The sequence below is a fragment of the Homarus americanus genome, unplaced genomic scaffold, assembly GCF_018991925.1.
Source record: "Homarus americanus isolate GMGI-L3 unplaced genomic scaffold, GMGI_Hamer_2.0 scaffold57980, whole genome shotgun sequence".
Taxonomy (NCBI): Eukaryota; Metazoa; Arthropoda; class Malacostraca; order Decapoda; family Nephropidae; genus Homarus; species Homarus americanus.
Genome location: NW_024716703.1, coordinates 16,149,719 through 16,166,871, shown reverse-complemented (window position 1 = coordinate 16,166,871; position 17,153 = coordinate 16,149,719). Strand labels below are relative to the sequence as shown.

Genomic DNA, 17,153 nt, shown 5'->3' with positions numbered 1-17,153 from the left:
TTTTGTGGAACATCTTAAGTCTGTGTACTTATATGCATGATTATAGAAAACAAATTATATATTGTTTTTAGTTTCTGTTGTAAATTGTGATAGATGGTTCGCTTCAGGGGTCGTTTGATTTTATATAAGTGTACTATAAAAAACATCATTTTCCGTTTTCTCTGAATAAATAACTGTTAACTACTCAATTTGTTAAGTATTTACACCAGAATAAGTTGTACTGAGACCACGTTAATATTTCCTGTGACGGCAGTGCCACTGGTGAATAGTAAAACCCCTAAAAATTAATCAATTAACGTTATTGTTGGATAAGATACAGTGTTGTGCCCAGCGCCATCTGAAGGTGGAGGAAGGAATGGTGAGTGAAGGCGCAGGCGTGAGAGAAGCTTCCAGCCAGTTACTGACGACGTTTTGGCGTTATCATATTTATTTGTGTTTCGTCTCGTCCGGTCATCAAGAATCTTCTGTTTACATAGAATAGTAACTTCGGTTCTTTCATTCAAACTGTTGTTCCTTCATGTCATATGGCCAGAATAAGTGAATATGGTAGTTAGTTCTGAAATGTTGATATATGTGAAATGTGAATCTTACAGAGTTTGTTTTGTGTTGGACAGGTGAGGAGGCTTCAGGAATTCGAACACTGAGTTCCATATCAACATTTGAACATGCCAAAGGGCAGTTCTTGCAAGGCCAGGGGCTGCACCTCCAACAAGACTGACAACCCTGAACTGAGTTTCCATTCCTTCCCCAAAAACAAAGAAAGGTATTACCATCTAGTTAAGAGTTGGCATTTGATCCACCATCAATATTTTCCTGCTACCTAACAGAGCAAACGATAGTGTTAATAGACGCTAACGTAACCCAACCAGTAGTAATGAAGCTCACAAGAATGAGCTACAGTTTAAGGTCAATTTATGATAGTAACCAGGTTTTAATTTTTCCATAAAAAATAGTTTTCCTAAGATTCTTGTTGTGATTAGAACGAATCTGACCTTCTGGTGCTTACCATCTGTTATCGAGTTAAGCCCCCCATCCCCAATGACAGAGATGAGGGAAGGACCTAACCTAACCATAAAACCCATGTAAAACCTGACCTCGGACCCCCCCCCTTAGTGTTCTTACCTTAAGGCTAGCGCCGACGTCAGAATGTGACGCAGCTGGCTAACAGAGCTTTTCAAGGGGATGTGGTTTTTTAACTCGCTATATCTCCGTTATTTCTCATCAGCACAGTAAGTGTCATAGAAGAAATTCATCTTATTTTTGCTAGGTAATATGGTTGCAAACTACAAAATAACGGAATTCGAAACCTGGCTACTATCCTAAATTGACTGATTTTAATTTTTTGGGGGCAAAAATTTTGGTAGTATGCTGTTAATGGATGGAAACTACTGACTAAAATATCTGACCTAACCGGTAAAATTATCGTTTCAGTCATCCAACGACTTTCAGGATTCTAAGTTTTGGATTCCGTAGTTTAGACAATTCTAACGGTCCGACTAATTACCCAAATGTAGCAAAATGTAACCGCAATGAAGTCAAATAATGGTCCTACATGAATAAATCGGACTGCTAATCACTTCTCGACTAGTATTTGGTGTCATAAAGTCACAAAAAATTGGTAAACTTAATTTAATCTGAGTTGGGTTAGGTTAGGTTAGGTACATGCACTCGATCTATTAACTCAGATTAAATTAAGTTTACCAATTTTTTGTGACTTCATGACACCAAATGCCAGTCGAGAAGTGATTGGCAGTCCGAGTTATTCATGTAGGACCATTATTTGACTTCATTGCGGCTACATTTGGGGAATTAGTCGGACCCACTTCTAAGACTCTTCTATAGCATTTCTTCCGCTCATGATTACATTCAGAGAAAATAAAAAAAAGTTTTGGGAGGGAAAATCATCGTATTTTTTCTAAATTGTTGGAAGTTGAAATTATGTTTTTCTGATGGCTTTTGGTGTCTTTTGAATGACTGACCTTTATTTCTACAACTAATCACTATTTTTAGAGATGCCTCGTCCCCTTATCCAAGGATAATGGGGGACCCCAGTGGGAACCAGGGGTTTTGGGTGGGGGGAAAAGCATAAAAAAGTACTAATTTGCAATGGAAATGAAGGTCAGAATAATCCAAAACCTAACCTAACCTAACATAACAGTATTTACCAATTACACTTTCCAAAATAGAAGAGCTCCCACCAATCACATTTCAGGATGCAATCATTCTGCCAAGTTCTAAAATAGATTTGCTAGGTCTCACCATTTCCTCTTATATGCCATGGAAGCCACACTTCCACAACAATGCTAACGCTGCCTCCCAAAAGCCGGGAATGCTGTACAGATGCCATAGTTACTTCACTCCTTAGCAGTTGCTCCAAGTATATAAGGGATTCATTCGTCCTAAATTGGAGTGCTTGTCTCATATCTGGGGTGGCTCTTCTTCTGTCCAACTGTTAGATAGGGTGGAATCAAAGGCATTTCGTCTTATTAATTTTCCTTCTTTAGTCAACAATCTCTCTTCCCTTTCTCTTCACCACAATGTTGCTTCACTCTCTCTTTTACAGGTACTTTAACGGGCAATGTTCGGTGGATTTGGCATCCTGTGTACCGCCGGCAAGGCCGTGGGCTCTTAACACTCGTCTGGCCCACGGTGCCCACTGTTTTTGTGTGGATGTCGGTCACACTAGAATAACCCGTTGTAGTACATCCTTCATTCCTCACACAGCCAAACTGTGGAATGCTCTGCCTTCTTCTGTGTTTTTATACTCATACAATCTGTCTTACTTCAAAAAGTTGATTTTCCGGCATCTTCGTTGTGTAGATTAATATGGTCTCTTTCTTTTCTACTTTTAATTTCTTTTTACCCCTATTTTTTCTTCCTCCAGGCCCTGTTGTGGGTTGATGACCTGTTCCCGGGTGGGCAATTCCCCGTAAAAAAACAAAACCCTAACCTAACCCTAAACCTAACCTATCCACCTGTGTGCTTACCTTAATTAGACTTAGAAGACCCGGAATTGGGGTCATCGGGGTCCTCCTCGTCATCCACAGGTCGCACTGGCCCCCGTTTCTCCGACTGCGGGGGTAGACCTTGCTGGCAGTGATGATGAACTGATGTAGAAGCTTGTTCTCGCTGAACTGCGTAATAAACATGTAGCACGCCAAGTACTGCTTGAAGGAGGTGGACTTGTTGCCAGGTCACTTCAACCACTCCTTGAGATCCCTCCACAGACATCTTGGAACTAAATTCAAATTCAAGGGGATAGTGGCCAGGGGCCTATACTGTACCGAGCTGTGATTGGTTAATCCAAAGTCATACTCACCGATCAATGTCCAAAGAACAACTGAGCATGTATCAGACTCTAGCGCATGCAGAATACAGCATATTAACCAACAAATGAGCACACAGGAGCTCTCTCATACTGTGTTAATATAAACAAGAACTTAGAAAAAACAATGATTTTCCAACACTTTATTGAGATTTTCTCTGAAAGTAATCATGAGTGGAAGAAATGCTATAAAAGAAAAGTGTCTTAGAATTATTTAAAGTACTGATTCCAAAACTTATTTCCCTAAAACTTGCTGGATGACCGAAACAATAATAATGCCACTTAACATAGGTAAAATGTTAGTTTCGGTCATCCGTATGTTTATCCAACAGTTTTGACGTACTTAAAATGATTTTGATCTAATCTAACCTAACCTAAACAACCTAACCTAGCCAAAGAACCCAGGAACTATATCCAACCTAACCTAAATTCCTAAGATTCCCGGGATGACCGAAACTGAAATAATACCCTAACCTAACCTTGCTATAGAGTGAATTATTATTATTTTTTTTTGCTCTATCCTCCTGTATAAAAATCAATATAAAGTTCCATTCATGTCCAGTACCGTATTGTCACCTTTTAGGATTGGAAGTAGCAACTTGGCTGGGAATTCTCTGATAGGCAGACTGTAATTTATGTAGTCAGGATGTTAAATTAGGTTGAATAACTCCTTATCCTGATACATGAGAGTCTTTTGGTTTGGTTAGGCTTGGTAAATATTGATTCCTCCATTGTTTTGGGTGTTCTTGAGAAAAGGAAATTTTCTTTTATTGAAAAGTTCCTCATTAACTCGCACACTTCTTGTACAGTATTACTTGGTAGCTTTTTTTTCTTCAAATTTTTCGATATAGCTGTAGTAGGTTAGGTGACAGTGGCGTGTCATGAAAAAATTGCTGGGATAAGCAAATGACACTGTTAATGACATTACTGTATAGGTAAATTTTCATTTTCATCCAATATGGCTTGAGTTGAGAAATGTATTTTCCTGGTGGTTTTGATGTGTTTTATTTGATTTTGATATTTATTTTTGTTAGAAATCACTCGCTTTTGAGATAGCCCCACCCACTACTAAAAGAGTGAGTTACAACAAAAATCAATATAAAAATTGAAAAAAAACATCAAAAACAATCATAAAACACATTATTCAATACAAAACCAACCTTACCTAACCAAGAATGGATACCTTGGTAGGGTATTGTTGCATTTTCAATCAGTATGCAGCTGAAGGTTTTTGACTTAAAAACTGAATAGATCTTGTTGCCATTGAATAATAGTGACACATTGTTCAACTCGAGAGCCATATTGGTTGAAGCTGCAATAATATCACATTATACTACTATCAAGTACTAGCAGTTTAGTACTGTAGTCTACAAAACTGAAACAGAACAAAAAGTTTAAATAATTTAGTTATTTTTTGTTTGTCTTTAACCTTCATTTGTGACACTAATAAGGTATTTTGATATGGTTTTTGTTAGACAATTAGCAACCCTCAGGGGAGAGACAGCTGTTCTTTCATTGCCCAAATCTCTAGCAAAAGGAATTCTACTCATTGATGACAACAAATATTGTTGATGGGAAATTCCTGCATCACAATGTTTTTCACAGCATATTAGATTGACCTAAATCCTATTTACATGGTATTTGGGAAAATGTGGGTTAATATAATTTAAATTAAAAGTTTTCATCTTACATCTGGCAGTGGCATATCATTTTACCCCACACAAGGGTGGAAGAGGGTATTGCAAATAGAATGTTGTGTATTCGAGGGACAGATTTTCAAGTGGTAAATGCTCCTGTCTTGCAAGTTTCAGAAGTCTGGACTCCTATTACAGCAGGTTTAAATTCATTGAGACTTAAATAACAAAAAATCAGGATTCTATACTGTATATACAATTAACTGATAAAGTACATAAATTAAACAAAGGGATATTTTAATTTTTAAAGGTAGAAGTTTTATAACGTAAGCAATGCTTCATAGGAATACACATCACAGTTAAGCTAACACCAACACGGGCTGACACCAACTATATCTGTACAGTACTCGTGTAAACTTAAGGAACCAAAGCCTATAGATTTCTATATTGTGATACTTAATTTATCTGACCTAACTTAACATCCCAGTTACGTATCCTCCAGTTTGCCCTGTCGAGAATTTCCCACCAATCGCATTTCAGGCCTTAGTCATTCTAAAATACAGTAAGTCCTTGCTTAATGTCGGGGTTATGTTCCTCAAAACGCGATGTTATACGAAACAAACTTAAGCGAATCAATTTTCTCCATAAGAAATAAATAGAATACAGGAGTTGCGTTCCTGAGCCTCCCTTTGCCCTTTGAAATACATTACATATACAGAAAATCATTGCTACAGTAGAAGTCCAAAAATCCGGACTGCTTGGGGATTGGGTAGGTCCGGATTTTCGGATTTTCCGGATTCTCAGGCAGTACTTTTAAAACTAAAATTTAAGGAGGAATAAAGATGAGATGAACAGGTACATTTTGATAGTTTATTCATTAGCAAATAAAGCATGCTTCATTTATCAAAACGAGCAGTTTTAAAGAAACAAAGTCAACACTAGACAAAAATGTAAACAAACTGTCTAATACCATGACGAGTCTTGAAATTCCTAAGCCATCCATCACTAAATGCGCACTCTGATTCGATGTTCATTTGCTCCTTAAAAGACTTTGCTTTGGCAATAAGTATCGGCCCAGACATTGCCATACCTTTTGATCGTTTTAACAAAAACCATTCGTGCAACACTTTATCAAGATTTTCTAATTTGGGCCAATGTAAACTTTTTCTTTCAGCAATTTTAATGTATGGCTCAGAAGAAGTTGTGAATTCTAGAATTTTATTCTTTGCCTTTTTTATATCATAAATTGTAGACTTTCCAATGTCGTATATTTCCATTAGAACAGTATTGCTCACACCACGTTCTAGTTTCTTAATTATTTCAAGTTTGTCACTCAATTTCAATGTGTTCTTCTTTCTCTTCATACATTAAAGTTTATCTACTTTAGGGGCCATTATTAAGGGCCTGTACTCTGTACATGGAGAGAGTAGGACTTAAAATTACATACGTTGTCACAGTTTGATTGCTTATTTTAAAGTGGCGATCGTGTGGTCGTTTGTTGTCGCTGTGCAGCTGTGGCATTCACTCATGCACACATACACACAAAAGATTTATTGTGCCTCAAATTTTACATTTCAGTTCAAGCTAATTACAAACGAACAAAATTAGCTACCTGTAATTTACAATTACTTATATTATTAGAATTATGTAAATTAATTTTTTAAAGCAACTCCATTCATTCACGTAACCCACAAAAGACCGCTAAATTTAACAAGTTTGAGTTTTCAAAAAGTCCGGATTCTCGGGTGGTCCGGATTCCTGGCATCCGGATTTTTGGACTTTTACTGTATTTCTATAGAAAATAATGCATACATATACAACTACTAAGTTTGTACAGTATTGGTACTCACCGATGGGCGGAGGTGATAGAGCAAGTGTGTGGTGGGTAGTGGAGCAGAGGAGGCGGATGGAGGGAGGGAAGGAGTATGGCGGAAGCGGAGGAGGAGGGCAGGAGAGGAGGAGGGTGTTGAGTCACTGAGAATCTTCATCAAGCCAAGAGAACATAGCGCGGCCAGACGAGAGAGGGCGATGCACAGTAAAATGTAGTCTGACGATGCAAAACGATGTAGTATCGGATCACTGGAAGTTAAACGAATTCTTGGTCTCTAAAGTCTAGCGACACAGTACCGAAACAACGTTAAGCGGGACGACATTAAGCGCAGACTTACTCTAGATATGTTTGGCCTCACCATTTTCTCTAATATGTCATGGAAGTCACACATCCTCAACATTGCTAAAGCTGCCTCCTGAGAGCTGGGAATGCTGTACAGATGCCGTAGCTACTTCACTCTTGAGCAGTTGTTTCAAGTATATAAAGGATTCATTCGTCCTAACTTGGAGTACTGCTCTCATATCTGGGGTGGCTCCTCTTCTGTCCAACTGTTAGATAGGATGGAATCAAAGGCATTTCATCTTATTAACTCTCCTCCTTTAGTTGACAATCTTTCTTCCCTTTCTCTTCGCTGCAATGTTGCTTCACTCTCTCTCTATTAAATGTACTTTAACGGGCAATGTTCGGTGGATTTTGCTTCCTGTGTATCGCCGGCAAGGCCGTGGGCTCATAACACAGTTTTTCAACTGCATTTTTGGGTAGATTTACATAAATTTCATTTATTTTTATTCATTTACATGTACACACCATACTAAAAGAAACATAAAAGAAATAAATGACCAAAATGTAAGTGCAAACCTGTACTGTACATGTACAGTGGTCCCTCGGTTAACGAACACAATTCATTCCAGAAGGTCGTTCGTCAACCGAAAATTTCGTCAACCGAAACCATTGTTTCAGTGGGATTTTGGGTAATTGGTTCCAGCTCACCGAAAATTACATACAAACTAAAAATAAATGCAGTAAAGTACACTTACTTTGAAGTGTGCATGTAGAAGGCTCCTGGTTGATGATGATGATGATGATGATGATGATGGGAATTAGAAATGGGGGTGGAGGAGAAGGGAGAAGAGAAGGAAGTGGGGGTGGAAGAGAAATCACCCCATGCTTCATGCCATCATTTCACCCATAAAATTTAAAGTTCACTAGGTGTAATTCAAGATTATTTTCTTTAAATCAACACTGCACTGCACTATATATTGTCAATATGTAAAATAAATTTCAAAATGACCAATAATTGTACTGTAAAAACGTAAAAATAGTTTATGTTCAAGAGAGTCTCAAGCAAGATATTACCTCTACTGACCAGAGATACAAACTGATGCCTGTTTGGTGAGTTGAGTGGCTGTTTGGCGCACTAAAAACTAGTTACCTGTACTTCAATTATGTTAAATAATTGTTAAAATGACTAAAAATTTTAATATAAAACTTGGAAAATTATTGAATAGTACAACCTTCTTGATATTTACTCAAATGGGAACGAATTTAAGCCCTAGAACCGATTACTGTATTGGCGGATTAATATTCCAGCTGGTGAGCAAGCGAAAACATGTTGAGAGGAATTTGTAAGGTATTCGTTAACCAAATTTTTTTCGTTAACCGAATTGAATATTCTTATGGAAGGTAATTCGTTAAACAAAATTTCGTTAACCGAGGCGTTCGTTAACCAAGGGACCACTGTACAGGTAAAGGATATTACTGCCTCTAGAATGAATGGCTCCCTGTTCTGGCTGCAAAAATGCCAGCAACTTAAAAACTATCCACAGACATTCATGGGTAAATCCAGGGTGTCATCCGCAAATAATAGAGGACCGCGAATTATCCGGGTGTACTGTACATAAAGGGGTGAATGATAATTGAGTGTTAAGCTCTGGCGTCCAGAATGTCATACAGCACAAATAATTTTTTTTTATTAATTCTCCATTCTTTCTTCCTGTGTCATAAATAACTTAAACATTTTTTCTGTACATTCTAATGAGTTTGTTATGATACTTATGTATAGTTATATAATGTACTTTAGCTAAAACAACTATCTGTGCATACTTTGTGGGAAACGATATGAGAACATGGACGATAAATTTGGGTATATCGACCCCCACCTGCACAGATAGTTGTTTTAGCTAGTACATATATAAACATGTATCTGGTGCAGGTCTTGTACATCTGTACAGTATCTATAGTTTGTAATGTGGTGTGCAAGGGGCGACCGTTATGGCCAGGTTGCCATATTGCACTTTTTTTTCTATTTCTTCTTCTTGTGTCATAAATAATTTACATATATTTCTATACATTCTAACGAGTTTGCTACAGTACTTATGTATTAGTCATATACTTACAGTGCTTGTAAACGCCTTCTGAGCGTTTAAAGGTTAATCAGACCAAACGTTATAATTCGGTCAAACTTGTTAAATACAATTCATTTTAGTATTTCAAATAAATTATACATAAACAATCATACATAAATGTTTAATCTAATATACATTCACATAACCAGTGGTGGGCACGGTTCCGCGAACCGCTAATTAGCGAAGCTTTCTCGTTAGCGGATTAGCGTTTTTGCCAACTTTGGAAACCATTAGCGGACCAATTAGCTTCCGCTAAATTTAGTTCCGCTAACTTTAAGTCCGCTAACAAAATTTATACACGTTTGTTCCTGTCTGTTGTAAGCGTGTGACGCCGCGACGCGTGTCTCCAACAGCCAGTCAGGCACGCTTGGCTGACTGCGTGTTAGTACGTGCAAAGATATCTTGAGGGCCAAGAGAGCCACCCTGTCAGATGGCAACTCTGAGAGGCTGATGTTTATGAAGGGCAACCAGCATCATGGCGAGGCGATGGAGAAGGCCCAGCCACTGCAGCCGGAGTGAATGGAATTTTTTGATTATTAAAGTTTAATACTTTTTTTTTACAGAAAATAAATACTGTCAGTGTATGTTGAAAGAATCATAGAATGTAATTGTAAACTAATGTATTATTTCAGTTCTCATTTATTTGTTAATTTAATTAGGATTTTTTGTGTCAATATATTTGGTTATGCTAAGTACTGCGTAAGTTCATAACCAGGATGTCATCCAAGGTGTGCGCCAAACAAAATTTTCTAAAAACTTTTCATTAAAGTTTAAAGTTTTCTGTTTATTTACATGACTAAGACCAACAATAAGTTATATAAAAATACACTGGTATAATGTGTATGTGGTTGGTATTGCATATTTACATGAATAATGAACAAGGCCGATAGGTTGTATGGGAATGCCAATTAATTATTTGTGAAATTGTGTACAGTGTACACCTTGATAAGTTGATCATCATCTGATCTTGGCATGATGCTATTTCACCTATTTGCTACCTATGCTATACAGTACTATAGTTTTTGGATTCGTTTAATACTTTGTCTTTTCGTACAGTAAATAAAGATTATAAAGTGTATGTTGAAACTCGAATGTAAACTAATGTTTAATTTCATTTGTTTATTTAATTATCTGTGTACATCTTGATCATCATCTGATTTTGGCAAGCTACACCTTTTTGGAAAGCTCTGTGTCTAAGTTAAATGAAAATTTCAGCTCTCTAGGTCTGTTTTTAAGGGTTTTAGAGCCCTCCCCCCCCCCCCAAAAAAAAACGAAGCTAAATTCATATAATAAAAGTTAGCGGTTAGCGTTAGCTTCCGCTAATTTTTTTAGCTGTTTAACGGTTTAGCGTTAGCGAAGTTAACTTTTTAGTTAGCGGATTAGCGGTTAGCGAAGCTAACTTTTCGTTTAGCTGTGCCCACCACTGCACATAACAATCATAGCTATGTAAGTAGTCTAATTTTAGCACTTGTAATGAGTACTTAATTTGCCATATTTCTATGTTGTCACACTGATAACCGATGCAATGGACTCAGTCTACCTGTGTAAACATTAAGTACAAGTTAAACTTACGTGTTGAAAGTCTCAAGAGAAACAGGTTAGGTGTTGACTCTGTGATGGGGATAGCTACAGTGGCAATGCCCTGCCCTGGCTGGCCGACTTTGCTGCATCAGGCGTTTATATGCAAACAAGCTCCCCTTACTACCACCCAACACCCCAACCTCCTCTGGGTCTCTCCATCTCCACCATCTCAATACTCTATACAGTATTACCCCGCTTTACGCGGTTTCACTTTCCGCGATTTCTCATTTACGCGGCACCTCGCCAGAACCGGACTTTCACTTTTCACTTTCCGCTGTGCATCTACTCATATATTCTACTCATATATGCGGGTGAAGTATAATTTTTTATTTAGCTCATAAAATTCATACAAATTACCCAGCCAGAATGTAATTTACATTGCTGGAATTCTTACAATATGATAATCATTTTGAATATAAACATCATGGATTTTGCATTAGACATACAAATTTTAGATCTAATGTAATAATTTGGTTTACACAAAGCAAATATTTTATCGTTTGTGCAAAATATATGAAGTTTACATTCAAAATATTCCCTGACCTGCAAGGAATCCAGAAATGTCAATTATATTATCCTAACTTTAGTCTGAGTTATTATTTATTACTAAAAATGTAAATATACTGTTTTCTCCCAAACATTTCTCTGGTAGGGAGGGAAGGTGGGGGGTAAGGAGGGAGGGACGGACCCAGCTGGGGTATTTTGATTGACAGATAGTGTCGTGAAGAATATTTTTTGTTTATCTACTGAAGATATTTGTTTTAACTCATAAAATTCATACAAATTACCCGGCCAGAATATAATTTACATTGCTGGAATTCTTACAATATGATGATCATTTTGAATATAAACATCATGGATTTTGCATTAGACATACAAATTTTTAGATCTAATGTAATAATTTGGTTTACACAAAGCAAATATTTTATCTTTTGTGCAAAATATATGAAGTTTACATTCAAAATATTCCCTGACCTGCAAGGAATCCAGAAATGTCAGTTATATTATCCTAACTTTAGTCTGAGGTATTATTTATTACTATACGTTAAAATCTAGTGTTTTCACCCAAACATTTCTCAGAGAGGTAGGAGCCAGTGAGCTGGGGAGTTGAGTTCATTATTTGAATGGACATTAACCTGGCGACTGTATTTCTCTTAAATATTAATTGTGTGTGCATACCATCATAAAATTAAGATGTTATTTTTACTACAACATAGGTATTGTGTCGGAAAAAGTGGAGTTTGGGGGTCGGGCCATTCTCTATTGGAATTAATCCCATAGGTTCTGTTGTTCACTTTACGCGGGTTTTCACTTTCCGCGGTACCCCTTGGGTTCAATTGACCGCGTAAACGGGGTACTACTGTATACTGGCAGGCATGCTCAATAAACATGACATGACTTGCAGTCTAACATAATGTTTGTTTATGTATCATCTTACTCATTACTGCTTGCGGTAACAGTACTTACTGTATTAATTTATACAAACCGACATTGTGGTTGTTGACTCTGTGATCTTAAACCGATTTAATTTTATGTAAGTAAATAACAGTGACACAGACATTACAAGGAAAATTGTCAAGATTATCAAGGACATTATAAGATCATTTAGCATATAAAGTCGGCCCTTAACATACGCCGGGATTAGGTAACAGAGATACCCGTGAATGTTAAAAATCCGCGTATTTTAACTGCCCCCCCACCCCTAAAAACACCCCTGGCCCCCCATGTCCTTATTTACCGTATATACCTGTGTGTAGTTCGACTTTTTAAGACCAAATTTTTTGGCAAAAAATTGGGGGTCGACCTCTAAAGGGTAATAGTTTTGTTAGGTTAAAAATATTTACCAGTAACTACCAGTAAACAGTGGAAACGACGCACCACCAGCTGTGAGTGTTGATACAGTTGCCAGGGCAGATCTCTTGCGTCATCATAGCAAGCCCAAAGTAGCCAAATGCATGGTATGGTAGCACAGGATGATGTAAAACATAAAGTATTCATTTTTTAAAGTTTATTTATAGATACATAAATTTTTGTTCATTACATTTGAAACATCAATCTTTGTTAACTAAATTTGAAACAAAAGAAAACTACGATACCGTATTTCTAAATACCGGGTATTTTCATTAAAATATTACATCACAAGTATATTTTACCTTAACTGTGACTGAATGAATATATTCTTAGAAATAAATATGGAAATGTAATATTTTTGCTGAAATGGCGTACGTATTACAGTGGAAAGTGGGATAAAATCATGACGAAAACAATTACTTTCGCTTTCTTTCGTTGTTCAAAAGATTTTACCGTAATCGCTTTTCGAATGGTTTTCAGTTAAAAAACTGTTGTACAGTGGTCCCTCGGTTAACGAACTCAATCCGTTCCAGCAGGTTGTTCGTTAACCGAAACCATTGTTTCAATGGGTTTTTGGGTAATTGGTTCCAGCTCACCGAAAATTGCCTAAATTCAACAAAAATGGTAGAAAAGTTCACTTACTTTGAGGTGTGTATGTAGAAGGCTCCTGGATGATGATTATGAGAATTAGAATGGGGTTGGAGGAGAAGGAAGAAGAGAAGGCATTGGGGTGGAAGAGAAGTCACCCCATGGCACCATTTCACCCATAAAATTTTAGTTCTCTTGGTGTATTTCAAGATTATTTTCTTTAAATCAACACTGCACTGCATTATATATTGTCAATATGTAAAATATATTTCAAAATTACCAATAATTTGCTTGGAAACACAGAAAAAAGCATTTAGTTGAAGAGAGTCTGAAGCAAGATGTTACCTCCAGTGAAAACAGAGAGAGACTAACGCCTGTTTGCTGTGTTAAGAGGCTGGATGCCGCGCATTAAACTAGTCACCTTACCTTCAATTATGTTCAATAATTGTTAAAATGACTAAAAAATTGAATATTAAACTTTTAAAATTATTGAATAGTATAAACTTCTTGATATTTACTAAAATAGTAAGGAATTTAAGCCCTAGAACCGATTAATGTATTGGCGGACTGATACTAAAGCTGGTTGCCCGGCCAGTGCAAGCGAAAACATGTTGAGGTCGGTTCGTATGAAATTCGTTAACCGAATTTTTGTTCGTTAACCGAATTGAAGTTTCTTATTGAAGGCAGTTCGTTAATCGAAATTTCGTTAACCGAGGCGTTCGTTAACCGAGGGATCACTGTATTACAATAATTTTCTATCCTAATTCACTTGAATAAATACTACGATACCATATTTCTGAATATTTTCATTAAAATCCATCAAAATCATTTTCCTTGTCATCGTCTTCAGCACCAAACAGCTCCTCCTAGTCTTCTCCTTGAACAGGGCTAGAGGGTACGTGTTTTTCGAATCGTTTTCAGTTAAAAAACTGTTACATCACATGTATATTTTACCTAAACTGCACCTGAATGAATATATTCTCAGAAATAAATAGTAGTTTTGCTTAAACATGAAGTATTTAAATGTAATATAGGATAACATACATGACGAAAACAAAAGACTTTACCTGACCTTTCAATGTTCAAGAGATGTTAATCGTTTTTTAATAGTTTTCGGTTAAAATACTGTTATATTACAATGATATTATATTCATACTGTGCTTGATATACTACATTCACGGAAACGTAATATTTTTGCTGAATTGACGTTACGTATTACAGTGGAAAGTGGGATAAAATCGTGACGAAAACAATGACTCGCTTTCTTTCGTTCAAAAGATGTTACCGTAATCGCTTTTCGAATGGTTTTCAGTTAAAAACTGTTGCATCACAAGTGAATTAGGATAGAATATTATTGTAATACAACAGTTTTTTAACTGAAAACCAATCGAAAAGCGATTACGGTAACATCTTTTGAACGAAAGAAAGCGAAAGTCATTGCTTTCGTCACTTTCCACTGTAATACGTACGTCATTTCAGCAAAAATATTGCATTTCCATATTCTCAGAAATAAATAGTAGTTTTGCTGAAACGTAATGTATTTCAATGTAAATTAGGATAAACTACATGAAAACAAAAGACTTTACCTAACCTTCCGATGTTCAAGATATGTTACTCGTTTATTTAATAGTTTTCGGTTAAAATACTGTTATATTAGTGATATTCTATTCATACTGTGCTTGATATAATACATTCACGGAAATGTAATTTTTTGGCAACTACAATGCTGATGTCAACACAAGCGTGGTTACAGCGAGACTGACTGACTGAGGGAGAACGGGAACGTGGGGTGGTGCGGGCGATGTGTGTGTGTGTGGTGTGCAGTGTGTGGTGTCGCGCGTGATTTGAATAATGTATATTCCTTTGAATGAATATTCCTCCAGCGGCAATCCGCGTATTTGCAAATCCGTTTAAGTTAAACCCGCGTATGTTAAGGGCCGACTGTATTATGTTTCACTATGAATGTTTTATTAAGAAAGTGTCTAGCTATTGTAGAGCAGTAAGTTTTAGGCTTCGGTGACCGATATTACCCAAATATTGTACAGTAAACCTGTTTGTTTCTTTACTTCCTCTTACATTCTGACAAATTTACAACAATAGTTATATGAACAGTTACTATTGCATGGTTCTCTTATTTTATATACGTTAAATAATACAACTATAGTTCGCAGGCATACCCTGTTGCCCTTGTTTCCTTGTTACTAGTAAATGGAATTTTCATTGACAGCATAACTATGAGTGCAAATCTGTTAACTGCTTATTGGAATATGTACACTCGGTAAAAAAAACTATCGTGATTTTCCAACTGAACATTCCTGTTGTCTCGTGAGGGTTGGTAGGTCTGAATGTGAAACATTTCGTACTTAATTTGGTCGGCCGAAATTAGCTACTGTATTTCATTGACAATATTGAATTACTTTGTTTCATTATGACTGGAGAATGTCAGTATTTGTAAATAAGTTAAACTGTATGTTATATTAAATGTTTCACACTGTGAACTACAGTAACCATGGAAGTGGATGAGTTGTCATATAGGATTGTATTATATGTGTGGCAGAATTAGTGGATATAGTAAAGGTATAAGATTATTTTGGAACCACTAATTACATAAATCACAATATTAGGCTACTACAACAACGCTCACAATGTGTATGCGACATGAAGAAATGATGCATAGAGTACCGATCAAGTTTCAAATTGTGTTAGTGTGGCAGCTCTAACTCGTTTCAGAGTGCCGATCACTTGTTTCGAGCACATTTGGCTGAACCCATACACGCGCAGGGCTACCAGTGCGAGGAATGCCTCAGGGGCCTTTTTGAAACACTTCGTTTGTAGTGTTGGTTTGTTTCACGCAGGAATTGCAACGGTAGTTTTTTTACCGAGTGTACATACAGTGGGGTATGCTATAACGAACGTAACTGGTTCCAGAACCTCGTTCGTTATAGCATTCGTTCGTTATAGGATTAATCCGTTCCAGGCCTCCAAATACAACCGCTTAACACTGAAAAAATTCTGTGGAAAATGTAAAAAATACGGTACTTTATCTTACCTTAGTGTTATTCAGCATGCAGGTACCCCTAAACACTGGCACATCACTATCACTTCCACTGGGAGTCTTGGCTTTAAGGTCCTCAAACAATTGTTTAGCCTTCTCACAAATTATAGCTTCACTAATGTTACCACCTGCCATTTCTTTCTCCTTTATCCACACTAAGAGTAAATTCTCCATCTCTTCAATCACATTACACCTTGCTTTGCTAAGTCTAAAGATTCCCTTAGCCACTTGCACAGTTTTTAACTCCTCTTTATTCTTCAAAATCGTACATATAGTCGATTTAGCCATCCCATATTCATCACTAAGTTTCGCAATGCTTCTTCCATTCTCACGTTTCTTTATAATTTCTTTCTTAGTTTCAAGGGTTATTAGCTTTCTCACTCGCTTTGGACAACTCATTGTTACAATTGTATACAGTACTTGTATAACAAAATAGTTATACAAATAACGCAAATTTCCATATCAAAAGATGAAATTTCAACAATAACAGTGGTGCACTGGCTACACAATGAGACAAAGATGGCGCCTGACGCTCTTGTTGTGGGTCGTGGTACAACAATATTCATGCGCCAGGCGAAATAGTCCGGTATTCATCCGCGTTCGTTGTAGGAGTTGCGTTCGTTATAGCATTCTCAATTTTATAGGTAAAACCGTTCGTTATAGGAATATTCGTAGTAGGATCCGTTTGTTATAGCACACCCCACTGTATGTTTATTCATGTAAAATAAAATATATAAAGAAAATAAAAAATTGAATGAGGTAAATTTGAGGGAAAATTTTTGAATCTATAATTTTTGAAATATCAGAGTACAGCATGACCTTAAAATTTGTGGGGTTTGGGTCTCAAATTTTCCGTGAATTACTGACCGGGGGGGGGGGGTTT

The 17,153-nt window shown here is 36.8% G+C and overlaps 1 protein-coding gene across 4 annotated transcripts in view; it reads left to right on the top strand.

The window, feature by feature from the left end:
• The first annotated feature begins 223 nt into the window (after positions 1-223).
• LOC121858313 overlaps positions 224-17,153 on the top strand; it is a 175,293-nt gene continuing 158,363 nt past the window's right edge. The window contains exons 1-2 of one of the 4 annotated variants that reach the window (XM_042354649.1): positions 224-358; positions 615-763. In XM_042354649.1, coding sequence (XP_042210583.1) covers positions 666-763 — 98 coding nt within the window. In that variant the 5' untranslated portion in view covers positions 224-358; positions 615-665. Of the gene's footprint in view, positions 481-614; positions 764-17,153 lie in introns of those variants that run through there. The other 3 variants (XM_042354648.1, XM_042354647.1, XM_042354651.1) reach the window with 3 other exon arrangements.